Raw genomic sequence first — 27,051 nt, 5'->3', positions numbered from 1 at the left:
CCCTTCTCTGGTCCTCCGGGATTGCTTAAATCCTAATGACCCTGCCTGGGGTAACCCACACCAAGGGCTCCATCCAGCATAGCATTTCCTCCCTGAACACCATCAGCTTTGCATCTACACCAGGTCTTGTGGGGGACAGCTGTGCTGGGAGGAGGTTGTGATTATGTCACACACCTGGACAACACAGCTATGCTGGCAAACCTCTGTTGCTAGACTAAGCACTACACACAGTTGCACCGGTTTAAGGTCAATCGGTTTAGTTGTGTGTGGACACACTTATATGGGTTTCAAACCGGTTTAGCTTGCGCCTGTAACTTTAGAGGCACGAGTCAGGTTTAAAGTCGTATAGGAATGTCCACACACACACAAACACACACATACATACACAAACATTGCATCTAGTTTAACTGCATCGGTGTGAAAAATCACACCCTTTGATCCAGCAATATAAGTGCGGTTGGAGGGTAGGTTTGAGAGAAGGCAAGCGCTTCTGGCTTTGTCTTCTCGGCAGATTTAACCCAGGTTCAGGTGCTGGTTTCCCCCATCACATGCTTCTTATTCAGATACCGCTACCCAAGCCACAAGGTGCAACTGCCACCAGGCTCCAAGCCACATGGTGCGGATGCTAAGTTAGCAATAGGAGGGATAAGCTAACTGCAGTCACAACAATCCATAGATGATGGTCCTCCAATCCCTTCCCACAAGCCCCCGCAGTGGCCAATGCTGGGTATTCTCTAGCCGTATGACCCAGGGCCAGAAGCGATCTGCCTTCACATGCCTCTGCTTAACGTCCTCAGGTTCACACCACTGCAGCTTCACCCTTGCTTCCCTCAGGAGGCTCAGGTGAATGCTTCCAGCACAGCACGGCCACAGTTTGAGCCCTCCAATCGGGCGGAGCATGGTGGGTGTGAACTCCCCCGGAGACAAGCCAACAATGGTTTTGATTTTCTAGCTTTCTACTAATCCCCTCTCCCCATCCACCGTCACACGCGCAAATTGATCCAACTTGCTACAGCAGCTAGAGAGACCGTCCGCACGGTGTTACGCCTCCATCCTTAACCTCGAACAGCCAATTGCCCCAGTCTGATCCCGCTGGGGTACATGGCTACACAAGGGGGATGGGAGAGGGGGTCGGACCCCAGCAAAGTTACTATTCACAGTCCCCAACCCCTGAAATGTAGATTTTTTTACATTACATTTTAAATGTTTTTTTTAAAACTTGCCCTGTCCCCATAACATAATTATGGGGAAAGTTTTATTTGCTCCAAGTGGTACCAACTTCCGGGATAGGGCACTGGCTAACAAAGAAAACAGAAGGTTGCAAAAAAAAAAAAAAAAAAAAAAAAAAAAAAAAAAAAAATTCTAAAAGGGATAAAAATGTTTTCATGTTGGCATTTTAATTTCCAATTTGGGGGTCTGGGAGGGGAGGAGTGTGGTCGTTTGTTTAAATTTAAAAATGTTCACAGATTCAACAACCACAATAGTAATTATACTTAGCAGCTTTTCCAAGGCAAGAATCATTATCCCCATTTCACAGATAGGGAAACTGAGGCACGGAGAGGGAAAGTGAGTTGCCCAAGGCCATGCAGTAAGTCGGTAGCAGACCTGAGAACAGAACCCAGGAGTCCTGACTCCCAGCCCTCTGTGATAACCACCAGTCCACACACCATTCCCAGAGCTAGGAACAGACTCCAGGAGTCCCTGACTGCAAAGCACAGAAGTGAAACTGACCAGAAAGGGAAGGTGAAATTAACCAGTGTCATTTCAAGAAAACATACAGCATCAATTCCAGGAATGAAAACAGGCCCTAGTGCTTAAGAAGCAGCATGTGAATAGGTCAATGAACACAAACCATCCTTACAGATGAATCCTGTCTGTGTTTGCAGGATTAGGGTTTACATTTTTAAAATCACAACTTGGGATCCTGCCATTAACAGGAAGGGATTCAAATAGATTACCTTTTTTTTTTTTGGCCTCGACAATGCCCCGTGCTATTGAAAAAACAAGCATGGCCTTGCATATGGCATTCAGGGTCTCATCTCTATGGGATTTTGGTTTTACATCAGTGTAGCTATAGCGCCGTCAGCGTCAACTCAAAAAAAAAAAAAATCAGAAAAAAGTTGCATCAGTTTGAACAAAATCCGTTCGCCCTGAAGCCGAATGTTTTATTTGCAGCGTTTTTTTACAGTATTTCTAAAATAAAATGGAAGGTCATTTCTAAACCAAATGTTACGATGAAACGCTGAAATAGTTGCATCCGATGAAGTGAGCTGTAGCTCACAAAAGCTTATGCTCTAATAAATTTGTTAGTCTCTAAGGTGCTACAAGTCCTCCTTTTCTTTTTATGGATACAGACTAACACAGCTGCTACTCTGAAACCTGAAATGGTTTGAAAATGTCAAAAGAAAACGTTTTGGGGGAAGGGGTTGGCCAAAACAATTTGGTGAAACTGCCCCGTTTTGGTGGCGAATCTGCCTTTTCCAGCCAAAAGAGATTTCAGCCAACGAGCTCAAATTTCAAGTTAGCATAACATGACACCCCTTGGCTGGAGACTGAATCTCAGACTTGAGGCGATAAAAGCCAAAACTACTACTGGGTGAGCTAAAAGATGTGACCCATTAGAGGATTCAAACCTTTACATGCCGCCTGGCCACTCGAGGGAGACAAAGCAACAGGGAATTAGGTTGGCTCTGCCCAAAGTTCAAATCCCCATAGAGGTCACTTGTGAGTCGCTGCAATAGGATTTTACACTACCTGGTTGGAAGGGGAAAAAAGAAAAAAATCCAGTGTAGACTCAATGTGAAAAGACATTACAGCCAGGAGCGTTGCTTTGTCACTTGCTTTAAAAGAAAAAAGCCCCCATTCAGAGAGACACACGTTACGACCCATCCTTATTCTCCACCCTCGTCACTGCAGCCCGTGGATGGATGAAAGAAATCAGTGGGACTTTAGCACTTAAGATGAATAAAGTCAAATGCCCATTTTGACTGAATTCAAGAGGAACATAAAGAGGTGCTTAAAGTTAAGCGCATGCTTACATGCTGTCTTGAACAGATGCTTTTTAGAAATCAGGGTCTTAAATTCAGATTTTTATTTTCCTGTAAAATCGTACGGTCCCACTTTGTACGAAGGCTCCATTCGTGAGCAGTTTGCACAGGGTTCATAAAGCTTGAATGCATGGTTAATCAGTTCTCAAGGATGGCGATCAAATCCAATGGGAAGCTTAGACCCAGCTGCAACACATCCTACGCTTCTGTCTTTGATATGCTTGAAACATGATCCATCATTTATTACCCCTTTGCAAACCACCTATAAAGAGAACCTGCATATAAAGCGTGATCAATTATTTATAGATCTATTTAACGAGAGGTCATTAAAACCATGAAGGGGAGGAAGGGGGGAATTTCCCCAGTTTGACTCACAGGGCTACCCAAGAAAACATCCACCCGCCCAGTAAGAACAGTGTGAGATTGAAATTGCCCACGCCACCGACTCCTCTCTCATTACCCACACTGCATTAGGAACAGAGGATGATTTTGTTTTTTTAAAGAGACGGTGCAACTTTTTTCCCCCGGCAAACCGAAAAAAAACCCCAAAAACACACATTAAAATCAAATCAAAGTGGGACGCTAAAAATAATCAACTTAAGAAATCAAAATAAAATAAATCAGTGAATGGAAAGGGCTAACGGGAGGAAACGGTTTTTACTGGAGGCTCTCAGCCGAGGTCCCTGCATCCCCGTCGTGACTGCCTGTCTCAAAGCTGTGCTCCACTCCCATGATGTCCGGCTCCATCTTCCCAGTGTCGTTGATGAACGTGGTGTAGGTGTCACCTTCTGCCATCAGCAGCTTGAGCTTGGGGATCCAGCTCTTACGGACCACGCGCCGGGCGTTCGTGCACATGTCGGCGGCGATGGCGTTCATCTCACTCTCCTTGAAGTTAGGGGCAAAGTTCTGGCAGTAGACTGGGGTGCGGGGCGGAAAAAAAAAAAGACACTTATTAGTCAGGCAGCCACGCTAGCACCCCCCGGCAAGTGTGTTGCGAGATCCCCCCCTCCCAGTGCCAGATCCACAGAGGACAGGAGACCATTACAGCCCAGTTCAGGGGCCCAGCGTAATGCTAGGATGGGGAAGCGAGGGGGTGTTAAGTAGAACAGGGCAAAACACTTCCCCCCACCCCAATGAAAAATGCAGCTTCAGTAACACCAAAGTGTTTTGCAAATTCACGTTCGTTTCACCTAATTGCTCATTTAGGGCAAAAGCCTAAAAAAAAAATTATACAAAAAAAGAATTGATTTTTCGGTTGGAAATGACTTTTCGTTTCACTGTTTCCTTCCAAGTTCAAAGAGAGTTTTAAAATGGTCAAACCAAAACACGCTGTTTTCAACGAAACAATATGTTTTGTTCCACCCAAAACTTTTCTTTTTCCAATCTTTTCATTCGCCAACAATTTCTGAACTTTTTATTTTCATTCCCACCAGAAACTAAATTTTTTGTTCCACCCAAACTATTCATGGTTTATTTTTACTTTTTGATTCACCAAAATTTTGAAACCTCTCCCCTCTCCTCCCCAACTTTTCTAAATTGTCAACAAATGAAAAATCTTCTCTTTGCCCTTCTGTAATGTTAGAAACCAACTATCGCAAAGCAACCGACAAACAAAAATCCCGTTTTCCAGAGTGATTAAAATAGTCTAAAAAGTGCCGAGATCAGATATGGGGTATAAACGGTGGGAATTATTATTATTTTAAAAAACAAGAAGCTTTTTAGTTTGGGCCTACATTTTTTGACTATCTCTCTGCAGCCTCTGGCCAGCAGGGGCATGATCTCAGTGATGGGAAATACCTGTCTCTGCCTTTAGATCCCCATTCTCTACCCTACCCCGCCCCGCCCCCACACATAATGAGTGTAATTCTCCCCCTGTGTATCTGGGGTCCTCCTCTATGCTGTTCTGCAAAGGAGTCTGGCCCTTTAACAGGGGGCGGGGGAAGGATTATCCCACCCCTTCCCCAGATGGAGAGTACAAGGGTCATGTGATGGGGAGCATGTGACTCAGAACTAGGGTGACCAGACAGCAAGTGTGGACGGGGTGGGGGGGTAATAGACACCTATAGAAAGAGCCCTGAATATCGGGACAGTCCCTGTAAAATCGGGACACCTGGTCACCCTAGTGAGAACAGAATGCAATGTTCAGAACCAGAACCAGAGCTCCTGGAGACTTGGCATCACAGCCCCGTTCTGTGCCAGCTGGGTCTCTGGGCCTGCCCCCCGCTGGTCTCTGGACGCTCAGGCCAGGATCTCCGTAATGAGCCTGATGCAAAGGGCATGACACTCAATGAGGAAGACACAACGGGCTTTGGGTCAGGCCCCAGAGTGTCACTGGGATGTGGGGCAGTACCATCTGCTGCGAGACAGGCTTTCGGACCCTGGCTCATCCCCCACGGGGCCCAGAGGATGCAGCCTTGTGGAGCCCCTGGGCCCAGCAGAATCACCCCTGCACTCACACTTCACGGCATGCAGCACCCTGCTGTCCAACGGCTTCCGGCTGGGGTCGTTGGTGGACGAGCGGATGCCAGTGCCACAGCTGTTTGCCAGAGTGTTCCTAGCCAGGGGAAAGGACGGAGAATTAGAACTAAAGACCCTCTCGCCAGTGCCCTGCTCTGACCCCTAGACTCCCATCCCCTACTCAAATGTGGGCAAAGAACCCAGGAGTCTTCGCTCCCAGCGCCCCCTGCTCTACTCCCGTCAGTCCCTTACCATTGGCTGGGGAGAACCCAGTTCTGATTCCTGGCCCCTTGTGCTCTAACCACTAGGCTCCACTCCGTTCCTGGAGCTGGGGCTAGAATCCCAGAGTCCGGACTCCCAGTGCTGCGTCAGGCCTGGCAGGGCAGGGAAGGGGACAGGAAGAGAGAGACGCAGGCCCACCCCCACAATACAGAAAGCCGAAATTCACCGATCAAAAAAGGAAGCCAGAAGCCGCCTCAGAAGCACTTTGTGCCGCGTCCCTGCGCTGACATGGCAGTTCATCAGCTGTGCCCGGGTGATGTACACGTTCGTTCCTAGGCGGGGTGGGGAAAAAAAAAACCATTATGACCCAGACATGTCCCTCTGACCCCCCACAAGGGGGTGCCACTAGGGAACAGCCTCCATTCCTGCCGAGCCTGCCCTTGGACCCAACAGAACGGAGCTGGAGCAGGAGCCTCAATCCCCGACCTGGCAGTGACAGACAGTGGCTTCTGCGTCGCGAGGGAGGTCCTGGCTTTGGGGCAACATGGAATAGGGGATGGGGCTGTAATGCTGCATACTCTAGGGCACGGGAGGTTAACGATGATGATTGGGGCCCACTGCTGTGCCCAGCACCCCATGAATCCCCCCACCATGACCAAATTCGGGGTCCCCTGCTATGCCAGGTGCCCCACAGACACCCCATGGATGAGATCAGGGTCCCCTGCTGTGCCACATGCCCCATGGACTCCCTCCTCCAACCAAGATCAGGGTTCCCTGCTGTGCTGGTCACCCCACAGACCCCATCCCCAGCAGAAATCAAGGTTCCCTGTTGTGCCAAGCACCACACAAGCACCCCCCAGCCAAGATCGGGGTCCCCCCAACACTAGGGCCCTACCAAATTCACAGTTGATTTGAGTCAATTTCACGGCCATAGGATTTTTTAAACTGTAAATTTCACGGTTTCAGATACTTAAATCTGAAATTTAATGGGGTTGTAACCCTGGGGATCCCAACTCAAAAGGAGGTCATGGGGACGGTGGGGGGGGGGGGTCGCAAGACTATTGTAGGGTGGGTCGCCGTATTGCCACCCTCACTTCTGCGTATGATGGGGAGCGGTGTCATAAATATACAGCTACAGGTAGCATAAAATCTCTCCTTTACCTGTAAAGGGTTAAGAAGCTCAGATAACTTGGCTGGCATCTGACCAAAAGGACCAATAAGGGGAGAAGATACTTTCAAATCTTGGGGGGAAGGTTTTTGTTTTGTGTTTTTTCTTTGTGTTCTCTCCTGTGAGGAACCAGGGCAGGGAAAATACATCTACTAAAGCCATATCCAAACTAAGCATCTAAGATTACAAATTGTAAGTAATAGGAAGGAAATGCATTAGATTATCTTTTGTTTTAGCTTGTGAATTTTTCCTGTGCTAAGAGGGAGGTTTATCTCTGGTTTTTGTAACTTTGAAGTTTTGCCTAGAGGGTTATCCTCTCTGTTTTAAATCTTATTACCTTAAATAAGATGTAAAATTACCTTCCATCCTGATTTTACAGAGGAGGTTTTTTACTTTTTTTTTTCCTTTATAATAAAATTCTGTTTTTTTAGAATCTGAAAACCCAGGGGTCTGGTCTGTGCTCACCTTGTTTACCTATCTGGTTGGTAGATTATTCTCAAGCATCCCCAAGAAAGGGTGTGAAGGGGTTTGGGGGAATATTTTGGGGAAACAGGAACTTCAAGTGGTCCTTTTCCTGAATCTTTGTCTAACTCACTTGGTGGTGGCAGCAGTACCCATCCAAGGACAGGGAAGGATTTGTGCTTTGGGGAAGTTTTTAACTTAGGCTGGTAGAAATAAGCTTAGGGGGTCTTTCATACGGGTCCCCACATCTGTACCCCAGAGTTCAGAGTGGGGAGGGAACCCTGACAGGGAGGGCGTCCTCACTTTTGAGGGAGGGGGGGATGGCCTATACCATGGTTGGGAGGGTGACAAGCCCAAGGCCTCTTTGACCTCCGAACGCTGGGACACTGCGCCCGGAGCCAGGGAAAGGCAGGGCTGGGGTTGCCCTGGCTGAGGTGCTCCTACCATATGGCAGGCTCCAGCTGCTGGTCCTGGCCAAGCTGGGAGGGACAGGACTTCCTCTTCCCCTGCAGGGGTTGCTCCCAGGGTCAGGTCAGATCCATCTCCAGGAACTTCCTGCAGCTGCAGGAAGCTCCACGGCTGCTGGCAGGGAGCCCAGCTCTGAAGGCCGCACCACCGCCCGCAGAAGCGCAGAAATAAGGGTGTCGTGGCAGGGTATTTGCCACCTCTGGCTGCGGCGTTGCTTTCCTAGCTGGGCAGCCGGCAGCATCCACCACTCTCCAGCCGCCTTGCTCTGAAGGCAGCGCAAAAGTAAAGGTGGCAACATCGCAACCCCCTACAATAGCCTTGTGACCCCCCACAACCGCAGTTTGGGTTGAGAACCCCAGTTTGAGAAACTCTGGTCTCCCCCGTGAAATCTGGTCTTCTGTGTACTTTTACCCTGTACTATACAGATTTCACGGGGGAGACCAGATTTCACGGTCCAGTGAATTTTTTAGGGCCCGCTCCCCAGACTGAGATTGGAGCCCTCTGTTATGCTGGGTGCTGCATAGAGAGCTCCCGCCCTTGAGCGAGTCCCCATCAGTCCAGGCCCTGCACAGACCCAGGGTGGGATGGGAAACTGAGGTACAGGGTTGGGGGAACTTGCCTGAGGTCACCCAGTGGGGCAGTGGCAGAGTTGGGAACAGAACCCAGGTCTCGTGAGCGCCAGCCCATTGGGCCTCACTGCCTCTCCCGTCACTGGCTCCCATTTGCCAACGCGCAGGAACACGTGCTCAGCTCCCGGTAAGGGAAGAACCCCACTGAGTTTGGATCAAGCCCTAAAATAGGGGCAGCACATTCACATGCTGCAATTTAATTAGCCCCCCGCCTCCGACCCCAGAATGGTCTCTGCCTCCTCCCCCGAGTTGGGCCCCCCCCACACGCGCACACACACCTGTCACAAGCTCCAGCTTCTCTGCAGGGTCACCCTCGTCATATAGCTTGGGGTGACACCGGTTCCCGATCTGGTTGATGAGCTCGGCCGGCAGCGACGCCAGGTCCTGCCGCACCCGGATCCGGTTGCGAGACTCAGAGGCCACCTGGTCGGGCAGGGCTTCCACCTTCTCTGCAGCCGCTGCTGGTTGGGGCCCAGGGGAGTAGAGGATGAACACACAGAACACAGATCCTAGGCCTAAACATTCAGTCTAGTGGGGTGGGAGGGGGGCTAGGAGCCAGGACTCCTGGGTTCTTTACCTGGCTCTGGGAGGGCAGTGGAGTCTAGTGGTTAGAGCAGGGGGGACTGGGAATCCGGACTCCTGGGTTCTATTTCCAGGTTTGCCGCCGACTCACTACAGCGACTAGGACCCGTGATTTTTTGTGTCAGTTTCCCTTTCCCGAGGTGCCGACGATGGTCATTTTTAACCCCTGCACAGATGGGATCTGGAGCGCGAGGGGTTTGTCTTTCCAGCTGGAGAAGAGCGAATTCTCCCCTATTACAATGGGGACCACCGGCCCAGCTCCTTTCCCCGGCCATGGGTCAGTGTGAATTTATCCCCTGGGTAATCGCCCCCTTGAAGACAGGCTTCTCTAGCCGCCGAGTGGGGTGAGCCCCGAGAAAAACCCGCAGCCTCACCAGTGAGCCCTGCTTTGATAGCAAGCTGGGTGTGTCCAGCCTGCTGGGAACTGGGCTGAGACTCAGCGAAACTCAGGACACAGATGCTGAGCCTTTATCCAAGGAGAAGCCTGGAACAGCTGGAGAAACCCCAGAAAAACCAGATCTCCAGGCCTCGCCCAGGTCATTGATTTAAGGTTTCTACGCCCAGATGTTGCAGCTTGTCCTTGTCCTACCCCCACCCCTGGGGTATTTCTCCTCACCACACTCCTAGGAGACAGGGCAGGGATCCCCAGTGTACAGATGGGAAACTGAGGCACAGAGAGACTGAGCAACATGCACACGGTCACACTGGGAACTTGTGGCGGAGCTGGGAATTGAACCCGGGTCTTCAGGGCATGAGGTATCGCCCTCACCACTGGGCCACCCTTCTTCTCGGTGGTTCTCTAAGCTCTTCCAGGCCAGACTCTCCAGCTAGTGTAGCTGGATTCACCTTGCAATGAAAACAAGCCCTTGTCCTCACCTGCCCATAACCCTGACAGCGAAGGTACCACACCCAGCAGCAGAGCAGAAGCCCCGCCCCATCCCTCAGCCACTCCCCAAAGGGGTGGAGCAATACAAGTCCCTCCCCTTCCCCCAGCCACTGCTCTAGGGAGAGAGCAGTATAAGCTGCGCCCCTTCCCAGCTCCCTGTGCCATGCCCCCAAGGGGGCAGAGCATTAGCTCTCCTCCCCTTTCCCAAGCCCCTCCCCAAGGGGCGGAGCATTAGGGCCCCTCCCCTTTCCCAGGCCCCTCCCCCAAGGGGTGGAGCATGGAAGGCCCCTCCCCACCCAGCCACTCTCACCTGTCTGCCCTACATTCATCATGCTGTACATCGTGTACATGTTGCAGATCTGCCGGTACTGCTCATCGGAGCCTTCCTCGGCCGCGTCCTCCTCTTCGTCCTCCTCGTTGTGATAGGAGCTCGGGCTGTCGCTCGTGTAGGCGCTGGACGTGCCGGGGCTGGTCTGGTCGGACGTGCTGGGCCCGCTAACGACACCGGACCCGCCGCCTCCTGCTTGCGCCCCCTGCTGCTGCTGCCGGTTGCCTCCGAGGTCCTGCGTGGAGAACTTGGCCATTTTGCGGCTCCCGTTGTTGCCTCCTCCCCCGCCACCTCCTCCCTCCTTCTGGCCGTTGTCCCAGAGCCGCTTGACCACGAAAGTGCACTGGACGGAGTCCGACTCCTGCTGCTCTGTCTTGACGCGGGACACCAGGGGCAAGGGGGTGTTACAGGAGGGCCAGGTGGAGGTCTGGGCCACGGGGCTCTGGGGCTCGGAGGAAGGGGTCTCCTCGGCATGCAGGCCCTGGGAGTCGCAGCTGGGGGAGCTGACCTTCAGGAAGAACTCAGTCCCTTTCTCCATGATCTCCTGGATCTGGAGGAAGCCGGCCGTGTACATCAGCAGGAACTGGTCTCCCACGTTCATGCTCAGCCGGCCCGTGTAGCAGAAACTGAGGATCTGCTGGAAGGACTGGGGCTGCACAGCCGCCGGCAGCTCCACCACCGCGCTCTTGCTGTTGTTGAAAAGGTCCCGGAAGTAGGAGCTGCTGGCCGCCAGGACGGCCCGGTGAGCCTTGAAGGCGTGGCCTTTCACCACCACTGAGACGTCGCAGTACAGCCCCTGAAGGCGCTGCTCGTTCAGGCACTCCAGGATGCTGTTGCCAAAGTTGGGGATCTCCATCTGCAGAGTCTGCGCCATAGTCGCCTCCTCCTGGCTTGGGGTGGGGAGGCGGTGGGGGGTCTGCTGGAGACAGGGAGGAGGGGAAAGATATGTGGGGGGGTGGAGAGGAGGAGATGGATGGATGGATGGATACGTGTGACCAGGGGTGGGCATGCACCACAATGGACGGGTGGGTGGGTATGGACCACAATAAGATACATCAGATGCATGGTGATGGACAGATAGGTACGGATGATAGCAGATGGAGACAGACAGGTGGGTGGGTAGGTATGACGACAGAGACAGACCGACGGGGTAGATGGATGCAGACATGGAGAGGGGAGAAGAGAAGACAAGAGGAAGGCAAACAGGGAGAGCAAGAGAGGAGTGAATGGCGGAAGAGAACCAGAGGTGGAGAGACACACGGAGACACAGGCAAGACATGGAAGCAGGGGGTGGGGGGAATGATAAAAGGGAGCAGGGGGCGGGGATATAAAAAGGGAAGTGCGTTAGCTATTTGCCTGGCTGTGGCGGAGCGGCCCCATTCCATCAGCCAGGTTCACATTAAGATCTTTAGGATGCCGCTGCATGGGGCCCGCTTTGTATCTAAACCCCAGGGAATGACACCCGCAATGGGGTCCAGTGGAAGCGGTTGAACCTGACACTTCTGGATCCCACAGCTGGAGTCCCTCCTGAGCTAAAAAAGAAGCCCATTCGCTCAGAGGCAACCGCAGGCTAATAAAACACGATCCATGTCCATAGGATACTTTCACAGACCCCCCAAGATCAGAAGAGACCATTGTGATCTGTAGAACCCAGGCCAGAGAACGGCCCCGAAAGAATTCCTTGAGCAGAGCTTTTAGAAACAGACCCAGTCCAGACTGGAAAACGATCAGTGACGGAGAAGCTGTCGGTACGTTGTTCCAGTGGTTACTCTCAGCATGAAAAATGCTCACCTTGTTTCCAGTCTGAATGTGTCCAGCTTCAACTTCCAGCCAGAGGATTGTGTTAGGCCTGCCTCTGCTGGACAGAAGAGCCCGTTACTCCCCAAGTAGATACTCAGACTGCGATCAAGTCACCCCTTAACCTTCTCTCTAATAAGCTAAAAGAACTGAGCTCCTGGAGGCAGGTTTTCTAATCCTTTAGATCCTTCTCATGACTCTTCTCTGACCCCTCTTCAATTTATCAACATCCTTCTTGAATTGTAGGCACCAGAACTGGGCACAGGATTCCAGCTGCGGTTGCCCCAGTGCCAAACACAGAGGGAAAATCACCTCTCTGCCCCTACTCCACATTCCCGTTTATACATCCCCAGATCCCACTAGCTGTTTTGGCCCCAGCGTAACGCTGGGAGCTCCTGCTCAGCTGATTATCCACCACAACCAAATCATTTTCAGAGTCCCTGCTTCCCAGGAGAGGGCCCCCAAGCCTGGAAGCACGGCCGATGCTCTTCATTCAGAGCCAGATACATTTACAGTTAGTTGTAATAAAACATAGTGTTTGCTTGCGCCCAGTTTACCATGGATCCAGATCGCTCTGTGTCAGTGACCCATCATCTTCATTGTTTACCCATCCCCCAATCGGTGACAACTGCAATACCTCACCCCTCCCAAACCGTAACGGTTTTATCTTCATAACCCGGCTGGAAGGTAGGGCGGTGCTGTTCTCCCCATTGTACAGATGGGAAAACTGAGCCACAAAGAAGCCCAAGGTCACACGGGGAGTCTGTGGCAGAGCAGGGAACTGAACCCGGGTCTCCCAAGTCCCAGACTGGTGTCCCACCCAGTAGAAATCCTGACACTTCCAGGGGAGCAAACATTGGACCCCTGCATCTTAAAGCCTTTGCTACCTCTGCTAGAAGATTCGGCTCTTTCCTCCAAGGCTGGGCCAGGCTCATCAAGCTCTAAGTGGCCCTGTCACCACTCCAAGGAGCCAGAGCAGCACACCCCATGGGCGTGGTGTGCACGTCCAATCCCTCTTTGACTCTTGCCAAGTTTTTGGTCTCCGCACCGTCCTGTAGCAGTGAGTTCCACAGGCTAATGATATGTTGTAGGGACAAGTATTTTCTTTGATCCATTTTGTAATGGTTACAAAGACACAGCACACCCGGGTGCGTGCACAAGCTCCTAGCGACACGGCCATCTTTCTCCACATGCTTGCTAACAAGGCAGGAAATCAGAGCCACTCTCAATTCCACACTCCCATCCCCGTCACTGAGACTTGCCAAGCCTATCAAATCGCTATGGAACAAAGCTGGGAGGAGGGTTAATTTATTCATGATTAGCAGAGCAATTTGTTAGACTTTTTTTTTTAAGCTAATTGATTTTTTTTTTTTAAATCCCAAGAGAACAGGAGAGACTCCACCTGCCTCTGACTCACAGGGCGCCCACCCTGGGTCTGGATTGGAGCCAGCACCCCCCAGAGAAGAAAGAGGCAGTGTCCCATTTCCTGGTCCCCTGAATCAACCGCTCCCCTAAGCTGGGGCTGGATGAAAGCTGGTGCCCCGTAAAGGGGAAAGGGACTGAATCCCATTCCCTCCTGCCCCTGAGCCAGCCAGTCCCCTAACCAGGGCTGGATCGGAGCGGACCCCCCGCAGAAGGGAAAGGTCCCATACTCCTTTCCCTAACTGGCCCCTGTGAATTGTACATCTTTTATGAGCGTGGGGGAGGTGAGATGCAGTGAGCAACGCAGGTCTATCCCGCACCATTTCGAGCTGTGGCAGACACTGAAACCAGGGGAAAAAACCATAAAGCGAGCGAGCGGAGAATAAACACTGGCTGAACTAGCCATGCAGGGATGCAAAGCAGGAGCACGGAAAGGTAACCAAGTGAACAGAGTATTGACTTATCCACCACGTGGTGCGCTTGTCTCCACAGACTTTACTGCTGGGAGCCGGGGACGGACATGTGCTGATCCGAGTACCCCAGCGACATCTCCCTAACCCCAGATCGGGGAGAAAACCAAGCCCCCTGTGGCTTTGTTGTCTCATCAGCCCAAGCCCTGATAAGCCGCCTTCTCTCCAGCCCTGGATTTAGCCATTTCAAGAAAGCCCAGCCACTGTGGGTACACCTGGGTGTGGGGCATCCCACACACAATTTTACATGGAGGTGTATGCGTGGAGGGGGGAAGAACAGCGAAGGTACAGGCAGGAGAAGGGATTTGCCTAAAGCTGCAGAGTGAATCAGTGGTGGAGCTGTAGAGAGAACCCAGGAGTCCTGGCTTCTAACTCCCCGCTCTACTCACTAGGCACCACTCCCCTCCTACAGCTGGGGATAGAATCCAGGAGTTCTAGCTTCTAGTCCCGACCCCCACTGCTCCAACACGAGACACCATTGCCCCCTTAGAGCTAGGCACAGAACCCAGGAGTCCTGGCTTCCCGCCCCTCCTCTCCCATTCTAACAGTACGGAATCCTCCACTCCCTGCCGCCCCAGCCTTGTTCCTTGGTAGCTGCCATGGAATTCCACCTCGTCGGCACCACGGCAGCACTTTGTAATAAACACAAAACTACAATCCCGAGCTCTCGTCTAGCATGTCTCACAAACAGATCTCAAAGAAGGTCATTGTCATCCTTGTTTCACTGATGGAGAAACCGAGGCACAGAGCGGGGTAAGTAACTCACCCAAGGGCCCCCAGCAGGCCAGTGGCAGAGCTAGGAATAGAACCCAGGTCTCCCGAGACCACTAGGCCGCACTGTGCTAGGCACTGTACAAACGCAGAACAAGATGACAGTCCCACTCTCAAGCAGCTCATGCCCCGTCGTAAACTTATTCGTTCTCTGCTCCTCCCAGTGCCAGAATTCCGAATGCAAACCTTTCTGGGCAAAGGCACCATCATAACAAGAGCAAGGGCAAGTTTTTCCTCCGCCTTATTCTGCAGGCTACTTATAAGATTCCTTCTAAAAAAAGAGAAGCAAAAGGAAGGTCTTGTGGTGAAGATAATGGACCGGGACTCGGGGGCCCGGGCTCTGGCGTCGCTCGGCTGTGTCTACCTGGAAAAGTTGAACTGGTTTAACTCGCTTTTTTGTTTTTTCTTTAAAGACCCAGGTAACCCCTGCACGGATGATCTGATTTCAGTCAAGTTTAAATCTGTCTCTAATCTACTTGAACCAACCCCAGAGAAGCCGCTTTTACACCAAAACCAGAGCGCCCCTTGGCACCGCTTTCACCCCAATTGGCTTACATTCACACCTTCGCTTCAAAACCAGCACAACTTTTTCATGCAGACAAGGCACTTCACATTTCTGGGACACAGTCCCCTCAGTGATCAACCAGAGGGACCCATCCTGCCTTTGTCTCTTTATTTATAGGGCAGCAGGGTTTAAGACCAGGAGGGACCATTAGATCCTCTAGCCTGACCTACTGTAGGCCCAAGATCTTCAGTTTCACCCATTTACCCCTGTGCTGAGCCCAGCAGCTGGTCTTTGGCTATAGCAGAGGCACCAGGAGGGATCTGGAGACTTCACAAGATGTAGGTTCCACCTCCTGGAGGTTTGTTCCAATGGTGAATCTCCCTGAGCGTTAAAACCTGCTGCCTTATTTCCAATCTAAATCTGTCTGGCTAGACTGAAAGCTCATTGGAGCAGGGCCAGTCCCTCACCCTCTGTGTGCGCAGAGCCTGGCATGATGGGGCCCAGCTCTCAGCTGGAGTGGGGTCTGTGCAGTGCCTGGCATGATGTGGCCCCCCATGCAAGACTCAGCATGAAGGGACCCCCAATCTCAGACGGAGGAGGGTCTATGCAGGGCCCAGATCCCTGCGGTGGGCAGGTATCTGTGCGGGCCCTGGCATGATGGAGCATCTAATCTCAGCTGGGGGAGTGGGAGGGGTTTGTGCAGGGCCCGGCAAGAGAGGGTCCCCAATCTTGGTTGGGGGGTGCATGACATAACCAGGCCCCAATTTCGCTCAGCACAAGCATCCTACGGAGACACGGTGATCTTTAGGTGAAATCCTAGCCCAGGGCAAGTTATCCTACAGCCCAAACTTTGCTAAGCAACGCAGCAAGAGAATAAGACTGCGATCTTCTCAGCCCTGTTCCCCCGACCATCATCTTACCCAACGGCCAGCCCCTACCGATCAGAGCTGGCTGACCCTCTGCCCTGATCCTACATACACAGCTCCAACTCTGAGCCACACCAGCTCTTAGCTTTGGAGACCTCTGTGGAGTCTGGCTCAGCCCAGCTCCCACCCTCCCACAGGTCGGTTGGTGCTGGATCAGCTGTCCCTAAGACTCTATGTAGCCCCAGCGCAAGACTAGCAACCTAACTTGCCTCTCTGTCTCAGGGACCCGCCTCCGGCGGGGAAGGGAATTCACTTGTTGTCCCTTCAATCCCGCTGACTGCAGCAGCCAAGGAAGAAACAAGACTGAGACCTGACAACTCGTTCCACCTAAGAGGCCACCTCCCCGATCGGGGTGGCTTTTCACCTCCCCAATCGGGGTGGCTTTCCACCTCCCCCAGTCCAGGGAAGATTAATACCTTCAGCCCAACTAGCCCCCCACGGTCCCAACCTCTCTCTCCACCCACTCTTGCATGCTCACCACCTGGTTCAGACACCTGATACCCCCAAATCGCAGGAGGAAGGGGTAGGGTAACCATCAGATCAGAAGGAGCCTTTCACATCAAACTCAGGGACACTGACAGACGGGCTGGGGAAGCGGAGACAGTGGTTCCCTTGAGAAAACCCCCCTGCACTTGCTATTGATTTGCATTAGAGGCCCTGACCCGCATCCCTGACCCAAAGATCTTTTAGCCTCAATCCACTAAGCACAGACACGATGGCACGCTACCATCTCTGCCTCTCCTGGGAGGGAGAGGGATACCACAGCCTCTTTAGTGGGGGTTCCCCTCTGCCAACCCCACTCCAAGCGAGGGGAACCCCCTGGTGGGCAGAGCCCAAAGGCCCTAGATTCCTAGGGAAACTGAGGCACACAGCGATGCAGGATCAAACCCAAAGTCTTGCCCCAGGGCAGTGGGCTCCCCCACAAGGCTGCCTCTGTGCCTTGGGTTTTGGAACATGGGTGACGTTGCGTTTTTAAAGTCACAGCAGCCCAGAAGGATCACTCTTTTTGCCCATGATCCACCAGAGAAACCGACTGCCTTGACCTATTTGCAAGCAACAGAGAGGAGGGCAGCAGATGAGCCGGCTTTCCCAGCAGCTGGCACATATGAGAACGAGACACCGGCAGGTTAGAGCATTTAACAGAACCTCAGATCCTTCAGAAAAGGAAATCTGGTGCAGTTTAAAGGTGCAGTCCCACTGCACATGCAGCAGGGTCTAGCCAGGGCTCGGGATACCTGGGTTCTGTTCTCCACCAAAGACCTGGAGTAAGTTACCCTCTGGCCTCAGTTTCCCCTTCTACTACTTGTTCACTTAGACTTTAAGTCTGTTGGGACAGCAACTTGCTCTTATAATGTATCTGCAGCACCTGTGCAACAGGCGCCTGATCTCACCTGCGGCCTCTAGGTGCTACCCGAATATGCCTAATAAGGGTCAAATCCTGCATTACTGGAGTCAATGGTGCAGGCTCAAGGGATAAGGAGGGGTAGTCCCTGTCCCAAAGAGCCTCCACACTCTCCTTTACTTTTGACATTTATCTCAGCAGGGCAGGGAGAAAGTTCTTTGTCAGTTTCATCTTCCCTGGTCTCCTGAAATCAAGGAGGTTTGAGAATCCTGTTTTGGTTTTTTTAGATTAATTTTTAAAACCCATTTAAATCAAAAAGTTTTTCTGCCCATAGTAAGTTCTGTAAAACCATTACAAACCCTGAATTCTGGGCCTGTTTATTGTAGACAGCAACAGACTCCAGAAGCTTTGCCTCTGTAATTTAACAGAGTGATGGTTAAGGGGTGACTTGATCACAGTCTTTAAGTACCTACCTGGGGAACAAAATATTGATCATAAAGTGCTCTTCAGTCTAGCAGACAAAGATCTAATAAGAGCTAGTGGCTGAAAGTTGAAGTTAGACAAGACACAAATTTTTAAGAGGGACAACTTACTAAGGGCTACCGTGGATTTGCCATCACTGGCCATTTTTAAATCAAGTTTGGATATTTTTCCAAGAAATCTGCTCTACCGGAATTGAAACCGGAATTAATTCAGGGAAATCCCACAGCCTGTGTTATTATACAGGAGAGCACACTAACTGATCACAGTGCTCCCTTCTGGCTTTATAATCTATGAAGAAAATGTAATGATTCTACCTTTAATTTGACTCTCAATAATATAAACCTGATGCTCATTTCTTCCAAGGTTTCACAGTATTCTGCACATGATCATTAACCAGCCTCCACGTGCAACCCACACTCCTTCACCTGAGGATGAGTCAGTATCATTATCCCCATTGTATTGATGGGGAAATTGAGGCACAGAAAGGCGAGGCGACTTGCCAGAGGTCACCCAGCCAATCAATGGCAGAGCTTGGAATCTAGAAGCTCTGGTTTCCAGCATCTCCAGCTCTCACTTCCAGACCACAATCTGTGCCAAAGACAGGAATAAGAATGGAGGAGTCCTGGCTTCTACCTTCCTATCCTAACCACTAGATTCTAGACTAGACTCTACCCTCCACCCACCTGGGAACAGAACCCAGGAGTCCTGATTTTCAGTCCTCCATCCTGACACCGATTTACAGGTACCTCCATACTATGGAAGCACAAGGCGTACAACATGAGGGCATTGCCAACCTCACCTCCAGCTAATGAGAACATTTGCCCCCAGTTTGAGATTCAGGAATTTTGGTGGGAGTCAGGACTCCTGGGTTCTATTCCCAGCTCCGCCACTGACCTCAGGTAAGTCATTCCCCCACTCTGTGATTCAATTGCCCTTCCCACCTGTGCCTGTGAAGTGCCCAGTGAAGTAGGGTCCCTTGATCTCAGCTGCAGGGGTCAGCGCCTGGCGCAGTGGGGGCCCACTGATATCGGCTGGGGCCTTTAGGTGCTCTTGCAATACAAGTTACTATCATCCAGTGGGAGGAAAAAAAAACGGCTTTGCCTGATCTGCACCCCCTAAAAGCCCTCTTGGTTTTTCTGGGGGCCAGATCGGGGCACATTGTGAAGCATGTTTCACACAGGCCACAAGAATAAGGCCTGTCTCTAGCTTCTCTAGGCTACCTTCAGACCTACCCACACAGCCACCCACTGCTGCATGTTTAATATCAAGTATCCAACTCCAGCTCTGTCAGAAGCATCAGAGGAATAAGCTGCCCATCAGCTGGAACCCTCCCCACCCAATCCAGCACCTACTCCTGCCACTCTCACAGATCAGCCTCCTTCGCTGCCCGGGGACCCAGAAAGCCACATGCCTGGCTCCTGCTGGGATCACAACCCTGATGGTTCTGTTTAGGCTTAAACTCAGTGCTCCCCAAGAAGGCACCGTAACTCATTGGCCTCTGTCCCAGGATCCCAATCACCCTCCCATCCAGAGCCAGGAGCAGAGTCCAGGAATCATGGCTCCTAGTCCACTAGTCCTGGAGCCGGGAGTAACCCCATGCGTCCCGACTCCCAGCCGCCCTGCTCCGTCCACTAGACTTCACCCCATCTCAGCACTGGGACGAGAACCCAAGAGTCACGGTTCCCAGCACTGTGCTCTAACTACTAGACCACACTGCCTCCCCAGTGCTGTGACAGAGCCCCAAGTTGCTTAGGGTTTGTGGTGTAGATTGGACGCTCCACTAGACTGTTATAGAGGCAGCCCTCAGACCCAACTCCCGCGCAAGGAATTGACAAGGAAGCAACACTGAGATGCAGGGATCGGGCAGTGCACTGGGGATCTGGAGACCAGAGTCCCATTCCCAGCTCTGCCACTGACTCTGGGCAACCCATTTCTCTGCTCTTTGCCCCAGTTTCCCCTCCCACACAATGTCTATTTAGATTGCAGGCTACTTGGGGCAGGGACTCTCTCGCACCCTGTATCTGTGTAGCACCCAGTACTATTTTAGGTACTTATATGGCCTCCCATTACCAGTATCTGAGCACCTCACAACTCCTACTACATTTATTCCCACCCCGGTGAGGCAGGGCTGGGCTATTATTCCCATTTTACAAATGGGGAAACTGAGGCACAGAGAGAGTACGGGATTTGGAGGTCTCTCAGGGAGTATGCAGCAGAGAAGGGAATTGAATCCATATCTCCCAAATCCTAGGCAAGTGGCCTAACCTATAAGGGGCTGAAGTCTGTGTACCTCAGAGGTAGCCCATATACATAATTCAGCTTGCTACCACTCTGTTTCCACACAGTTGTAGCTAACTGGATGATGATCCTGCCGGGACCGCGGACTGAGCTACACAGACCCCAGAAAAGGTCCAGGGATGAAGTTCAAGCTTAAAAAACAGGATTTATGCACAAGACACAGATACCACAACCTTTCCCCCCCAAATCCATAAAGAACTGCAACCCCCAAATTGCAACCTAATCAAAAATGTATTGAAAAAAATATACAATCCCCAAATAGAAATAGTAACCCAAACAAAATAATACATTAAAATATATATGTAATCCCAGCTTGAACACTGCAACCTAAACAAATGGAATAAAAGTGAAACACAACCCAAACAAAACAATGCACTTATATATATATATATATACACACACACACACACAACCTGAAACTTGCAACCCAAAGAAATAGAAAAGGGGAAAATGCAACACAACGTGTGTTATTATACACACGCTCTACATAAACCAGAAACCTGTGACCCAAACACAGCAAAAGAAAAAAAAATTAAATTAAATCAAATGCAACCCAAACCAGACAGTTAAACCTGCCCCTGCCCCCTTCAAAATGTAAATAAATAAAAAATGTAAACAATTTGCAACAGAAACAAATTGTAAAGCTTTTTTGGTGACGTGAAGAAATCCTCGCTACATGCTCACGTCAACCCACTCTGGGGTTGTTCCAGTTGCACGAGCCACAGAGTTTATCCAGGAAAAACTTCCTGGTTTTTTGTTTGGTTGGATTTTTATTTATTTTTTACAGGGGGAGATCACCCCTTTATCCCTCCCTCCCCTTTACCAAATACCACAAACTCCCAACACATGGCAAGGAGAAGGGCAGTCTGCCCCCCCCCCACACACACAACCTTCCGGCCTTGCTACCCCCAAATTCCCAAGTAGCTGAAGTTTACTTTAGGCTGGTGGCTTTCGGCCCTTCCCTTGTGGCTGGGAGTGCAAGAAGCAAGATAACAAAACAAAAACACATCTAGGCACAGGGGGCTGCTAGGATGGGGAGACCCCAACTACAGCTAGGAGACCCCATAAGAACTGCAATAGAAGGGTTTCTCCACCCAGGAGCCTGATCCATTGGGGAGATTCATCCCTGCCCCCACCCCCTCACCTCTACCCAGAAGGGGGTGCGTAGGGGGGAGGCCTCACCAGAGTTTATTGTGGGGGATGGTGATTCTCTTCCCGGGAGGGTGGGGGAAGGTCCCCTAACGTCGAGGAGATTGGGAGGGTCTAGGTGGAGAGTGGGGGGCAGCTAGAGAACTCCCCATGGGGCAGAAAGTTTCCTGAAGGCACTGTGGGGTGGGCAGGGGCTGAGCTGAGAGGCCTATTGGGGAGAGACGGGACCTGGAGAAAGGCCTAGCACCCCTCCAGACCACCCAGGGGAAGGGGTGAGTCAGATGGGGGGACTGCGGCAGAGGGAGGCATAGCCTGTCCCCTCAGCATCAGGGAACAGAGATAAGGGACTGCAGCAGAGGGGGAGCAGAGCAGGTCCCCCCAGGATCAGGGGGTTACAGTGGGAGTGTCAGATGGGGAGACTGCAGCAGAAGGGAAGTGGATCAGGGGATGCAGGGGGGTCAGCTGGGGGCTGCAGCAGAGGGGGGCTGAGCAGACCCCGCGGATCAGGGGGTGCAGTGGGGGGTGCAGCACAGGGGGGCAGAGCAGGTCCCCCAGGATGTGGGGGTGCAGTGGGGGTCAGGTGGGGGGGCAGCAGTGGGGAGGCAGAGCAGGTCCCCCCAGAATCAGGGAGTGCAGCAGCGGGGGGCAGAGCAGGTCACCCCAGGATCAGGGGTGCAGTGGGAGGTGCAGCACAGGGGGGAAGAGCAGGTCCCCCCAGGATCTGGGGGTACAGTGGGGGTCAGGTAGGGGGGCAGCAGTGGGGAGGCAGAGCAGGTCCCCCTAGGATCAGGGAGTGCAGCAGCGGGGGGCAGAGCAAGTCCCCCCAGGATCAGAGGTGCAGTGGGGATCAGACTGGGGGGGAAGAGCAGGTTCTCACCAGGATCAGGGGGCACAGTGGGGGTCAGGCTGGGGGGCAGAGCAGGTCCCCCAGGATCAGGGGGTACAGTGGGGGGGCAGCAGAAGGGGGCAGAGCAGTCCCCCCCAGGATCCGGGGGCGCGTCAGGCTGGGGGGGGGCAGAGCAGGTCCCCCCCAGGATCCGGGGGCGCGTCAGGCTGGGGGGGGGGCAGAGCAGGTCCCCCCCAGGATCCGGGGGCGCGTCAGGCTGGGGGGGGGGCAGAGCAGGTCCCCCCAGGATCCGGGGGCGCGTCAGGCTGGGGGGGGGGGCAGAGCAGGTCCCCCCAGGATCCGGGGGCGCGTCAGGCTGGGGGGGGGGGCCGAGCAGGTCCCCCCAGGATCCGGGGGCGCGTCAGGCGGGGGGGGGGGGCAGAGCAGGTCCCCCCAGGATCCGGGGGCGCGTCAGGCTGGGGGGGGGCAGAGCAGGTCCCCCCAGGATCCGGGGGCGCGTCAGGCTGGGGGGGGGGCAGAGCAGGTCCCCCCAGGATCCGGGGGCGCGTCAGGCTGGGGGGGGGGGCGGCAGAGCAGGTCCCCCCAGGATCCGGGGGCGCGTCAGGCTGGGGGGGGGGCGGCAGAGCAGGTCCCCCCAGGATCCGGGGGCGCGTCAGGCTGGGGGGGGGGCGCAGAGCAGGTCCCCCCAGGATCCGGGGGCGCGTCAGGCTGGGGGGGGGGGGCGGCAGAGCAGGTCCCCCCAGGATCCGGGGGCGCGTCAGGCTGGGGGGGGGGGCGGCAGAGCAGGTCCCCCCAGGATCCGGGGGCGCGTCAGGCTGGGGGGGGGGGGCGGCAGAGCAGGTCCCCCCAGGATCCGGGGGCGCGTCAGGCTGGGGGGGGGGGGGCGGCAGAGCAGGTCCCCCCAGGATCCGGGGGCGCGTCAGGCTGGGGGGGGGGGCGGGCAGAGCAGGTCCCCCCAGGATCCGGGGGCGCGTCAGGCTGGGGGGGGGGGGGCGGCAGAGCAGGTCCCCCAGGGTCCGGGGGCGCGGCGGGCGGGGGGGGGGGGGGGCGGCAGAGCAGGTCCCCCCAGGATCCGGGGGCGCGTCAGGCTGGGGGGGGGGCGGGCGGCAGAGCAGGTCCCCCCAGGATCCGGGGCGCGTCAGGCTGGGGGGGGGGGCGGCAGAGCAGGTCCCCCCAGGATCCGGTGGGCGCGTCAGGCTGGGGGGGGGGGGCGGCAGAGCAGGTCCCCCCAGGATCCGGGGGCGCGTCAGGCTGGGGGGGGGGGGGGCGGCAGAGCAGGTCCCCCCAGGATCCGGGGGCGCGTCAGGCTGGGGGGGGGGGGCGGCAGAGCAGGTCCCCCCCGGATCCGGGGGCGCGTCAGGCTGGGGGGGGGGGCAGAGCAGGTCCCCCCAGGATCCGGGGGCGCGTCAGGCTGGGGGGGGGGGCAGAGCAGGTCCCCCAGGATCCGGGGGCGCGTCAGGCTGGGGGGGGGGGCAGAGCAGGTCCCCCCAGGATCCGGGGGCGCGTCAGGCTGGGGGGGGGGCAGAGCAGGTCCCCCCAGGATCCGGGGGCGCGTCAGGCTGGGGGGGGGGGGCAGAGCAGGTCCCCCCAGGATCCGGGGGCGCGGCAGGCTGGGGGGGGGGGCAGAGCAGGTCCCCCCAGGATCCGGGGGCGCGTCAGGCTGGGGGGGGGCAGAGCAGGTCCCCCCAGGATCCGGGGGCGCGTCAGGCTGGGGGGGGGGGCAGAGCAGGTCCCCCAGGATCCGGGGGCGCGTCAGGCTGGGGGGGGCAGAGCAGGTCCCCCCAGGATCCGGGGGCGCGTCAGGCTGGGGGGGGCAGAGCAGGTCCCCCAGGATCCGGGGGCGCGTCAGGCTGGGGGGGGGCAGAGCAGGTCCCCCCAGGATCCGGGGGCGCGTCAGGCTGGGGGGGGGGGCAGAGCAGGTCCCCCCAGGATCCGGGGGCGCGTCAGGCTGGGGGGGGGCAGAGCAGGTCCCCCCAGGATCCGGGGGCGCGTCAGGCTGGGGGGGGGCAGAGCAGGTCCCCCCAGGATCCGGGGGCGCGTCAGGCTGGGGGGGGGGCAGAGCAGGTCCCCCCAGGATCCGGGGGCGCGTCAGGCGGGGGGGGGGCAGAGCAGGTCCCCCCAGGATCCGGGGGCGCGTCAGGCTGGGGGGGGCAGAGCAGGTCCCCCAGGATCCGGGGGCGCGTCAGGGGGGGGGGGGCAGAGCAGGTCCCCCCAGGATCCGGGGGCGCGTCAGGCTGGGGGGGGCAGAGCAGGTCCCCCCAGGATCCGGGGGCGCGTCCGGCTGGGGGGGGCAGAGCCGGTCCCCCCAGGATCCGGGGGCGCGTCAGGCTGGGGGGGCAGAGCAGGTCCCCCCAGGATCCGGGGGCGCGTCAGGCTGGGGGGGGGCAGAGCAGGTCCCCCCAGGATCCGGGGGCGCGTCAGGCTGGGGGGGGGGCAGAGCAGGTCCCCCCAGGATCCGGGGGCGCGTCAGGCTGGGGGGGGGGGGCAGAGCAGGTCCCCCCAGGATCCGGGGGCGCGTCAGGCTGGGGGGGGGGGGGCAGAGCAGGTCCCCCCAGGATCCGGGGGCGCGTCAGGCTGGGGGGGGGGGCAGAGCAGGTCCCCCCAGGATCCGGGGGCGCGTCAGGCTGGGGGGGGGGCAGAGCAGGTCCCCCCAGGATCCGGGGGCGCGTCAGGCTGGGGGGGGCAGAGCAGGTCCCCCCAGGATCCGGGGGCGCGTCAGGCTGGGGGGGGCAGAGCAGGTCCCCCCAGGATCCGGGGGCGCGTCAGGCTGGGGGGGCAGAGCAGGTCCCCCCAGGATCCGGGGGCGCGTCAGGCTGGGGGGGGGGGCAGAGCAGGTCCCCCCAGGATCCGGGGTTGCAGTGGGGGGTGCAGCAGAGGGGAGCAGAGCAGGTCCCCCAGGATCCGGGGGTGCAGTGGGGGGTGCAGCAGAGGGGGGCAGACCAGGTCCCCCCAGGATCCGAGGGAGCAGTGGGGGTCAGGCTGGGGGGCAGAGCCGGTCCCCCAGGATCCGGGGGAGCAGTGGGGGTCAGGCTGGGGGGCAGAGCAGGTCCCCCAGGATCCGGAGGTGCAGTGGGGGTGCAGCAGAGGGGGGCAGAGCAGGTCCCCCAGGATCCGGGGGTGCAGTGGGGGGTGCAGCAGAGGGGGGCAGACCAGGTCCCCCCAGGATCCGAGGGAGCAGTGGGGGTCTGGCTGGGGGGCAGAGCCGGTCCCCCAGGATCCGGGGGAGCAGTGGGGGTCAGGCTGGGGGGGCAGAGCAGGTCCCCCCAGGTCCGGGGGTGCAGTGGGGGGTGCAGCAGAGGGGGGCAGAGCAGGTCCCCCAGGATCCGGAGGTGCAGTGGGGGTGCAGCAGAGGGGGGCAGAGCAGGTCCCCCAGGATCCGGGGGTGCAGTGGGGGGTGCAGCAGAGGGGGGCAGACCAGGTCCCCCCAGGATCTGAGGGAGCAGTGGGGGTCAGGCTGGGGGGCAGAGCCGGTCCCCCAGGATCCGGGGGAGCAGTGGGGGTCAGGCTGGGGGGGCAGAGCAGGTCCCCCCAGGTCCGGGGGTGCAGTGGGGGGTGCAGCAGAGGGGGCAGAGCAGGTCCCCCAGGATCCGGAGGTGCAGTGGGGGTGCAGCAGAGGGGGGCAGAGCAGGTCCCCCAGGATCCGGGGGTGCAGTGGGGGGTGCAGCAGAGGGGGGCAGACCAGGTCCCCCCAGGATCCGAGGGAGCAGTGGGGGTCAGGCTGGGGGGCAGAGCCGGTCCCCCAGGATCCGGGGGAGCAGTGGGGGTCAGGCTGGGGGGGCAGAGCAGGTCCCCCCAGGTCCGGGGGTGCAGTGGGGGGTGCAGCAGAGGGGGCAGAGCAGGTCCCCCAGGATCCGGAGGTGCCGTGGGGGTGCAGCAGAGGGGGGCAGAGCAGGTCCCCCAGGATCCGGGGGTGCAGTGGGGGGTGCAGCAGAGGGGGGCAGACCAGGTCCCCCCAGGATCCGAGGGAGCAGTGGGGGTCAGGCTGGGGGGCAGAGCCGGTCCCCCAGGATCCGGGGGAGCAGTGGGGGTCAGGCTGGGGGGGCAGAGCAGGTCCCCCCAGGTCCGGGGGTGCAGTGGGGGGTGCAGCAGAGGGGGGCAGAGCAGGTCCCCCAGGATCCGGAGGTGCAGTGGGGGTGCAGCAGAGGGGGGCAGAGCAGGTCCCCCAGGATCTGGGGGCGCGGGGGGCCCCGCCCCGGGGCGCGGGCCGGCTCCCACCTGTGCACAGGGGCGGTCTCCGCGCAGGGCTCAGCTCGCCCTGGCCTCGCGGCAGCAGCAGCCATTCATTGCCAGCCCAGGCCGGCTCAGCCGAGGGCCGAGCGCTCCGATGCGGCAGCGGCCGCCGCCGCCAGCCGGGCCTCCCCTTGGATCAGGCGCACACACGCCCAGGCGCGGCTAGCTGAGCCCTGAGCTGGCTGCTCCCTGCTGGGCCCAGGGGCGGCCCCTCCCCCTTCCCCTTCTCCTGGGCTGGCAGGGAAAAGGCTCTGGGTGAACTTGCCAGCCAGGCTTTGGGCTTATCCCTGAGGAGGGGGGTGCAGAGAGGGAGAGAGATGGGGTGCATGGGGATAGATAGATAAGAATAATAGAATCATATGAATCTATTACGTACACACACAGAATAATAGAATCACAGAATTATTCTATAAAAAGAACAGGAGGACTTGTGGCACCTTAGAGGACATTAGATTTAGCATGCATATATAAATATGGAAATAAGTTTAGAACAGAGAAATTATATATGTATAATAGAATCATGAGTCTATTATTCTTATCTATATATACACACAATTTTTCT

At 56.0% G+C, this 27,051-nt stretch overlaps 1 protein-coding gene across 8 annotated transcripts; it reads right to left on the bottom strand.

Annotated features, from left to right (window-relative positions):
- Window positions 1-1,972: 1,972 nt before the first annotated feature.
- Window positions 1,973-26,695, bottom strand: NACC1 (nucleus accumbens associated 1). 8 transcript variants are annotated; one of them, XM_043506932.1, is made up of 7 exons: window positions 26,475-26,632; window positions 10,232-11,168; window positions 8,732-8,911; window positions 5,953-6,058; window positions 5,504-5,601; window positions 3,709-3,964; window positions 1,973-3,322 (listed from the first exon to the last, which is right to left on the bottom strand). In XM_043506932.1, the coding sequence occupies exons 2-7, from the start codon at window positions 11,121-11,123 to the stop codon at window positions 3,310-3,312; spliced, it is 1,545 nt and encodes a 514-aa protein (XP_043362867.1). In that variant the 5' UTR covers window positions 11,124-11,168; window positions 26,475-26,632; the 3' UTR covers window positions 1,973-3,309. The 8 variants fall into 8 exon arrangements, with proteins under 8 accessions (XP_043362867.1, XP_043362866.1, XP_038234076.1 ...); XM_043506931.1 differs by having other exon boundaries at window positions 1,973-3,309; XM_038378148.2 differs by having other exon boundaries at window positions 8,732-8,914; window positions 26,475-26,631.
- Between the last annotated feature and the right edge of the window lie 356 nt (window positions 26,696-27,051).

This window comes from Dermochelys coriacea, chromosome 20, assembly GCF_009764565.3.
Source record: "Dermochelys coriacea isolate rDerCor1 chromosome 20, rDerCor1.pri.v4, whole genome shotgun sequence".
Lineage (NCBI taxonomy): Eukaryota > Metazoa > Chordata > Testudines > Dermochelyidae > Dermochelys > Dermochelys coriacea.
Note: the sequence above shows the minus strand (reverse complement) of the source record. Positions and strands in the feature narration are given on the sequence as shown.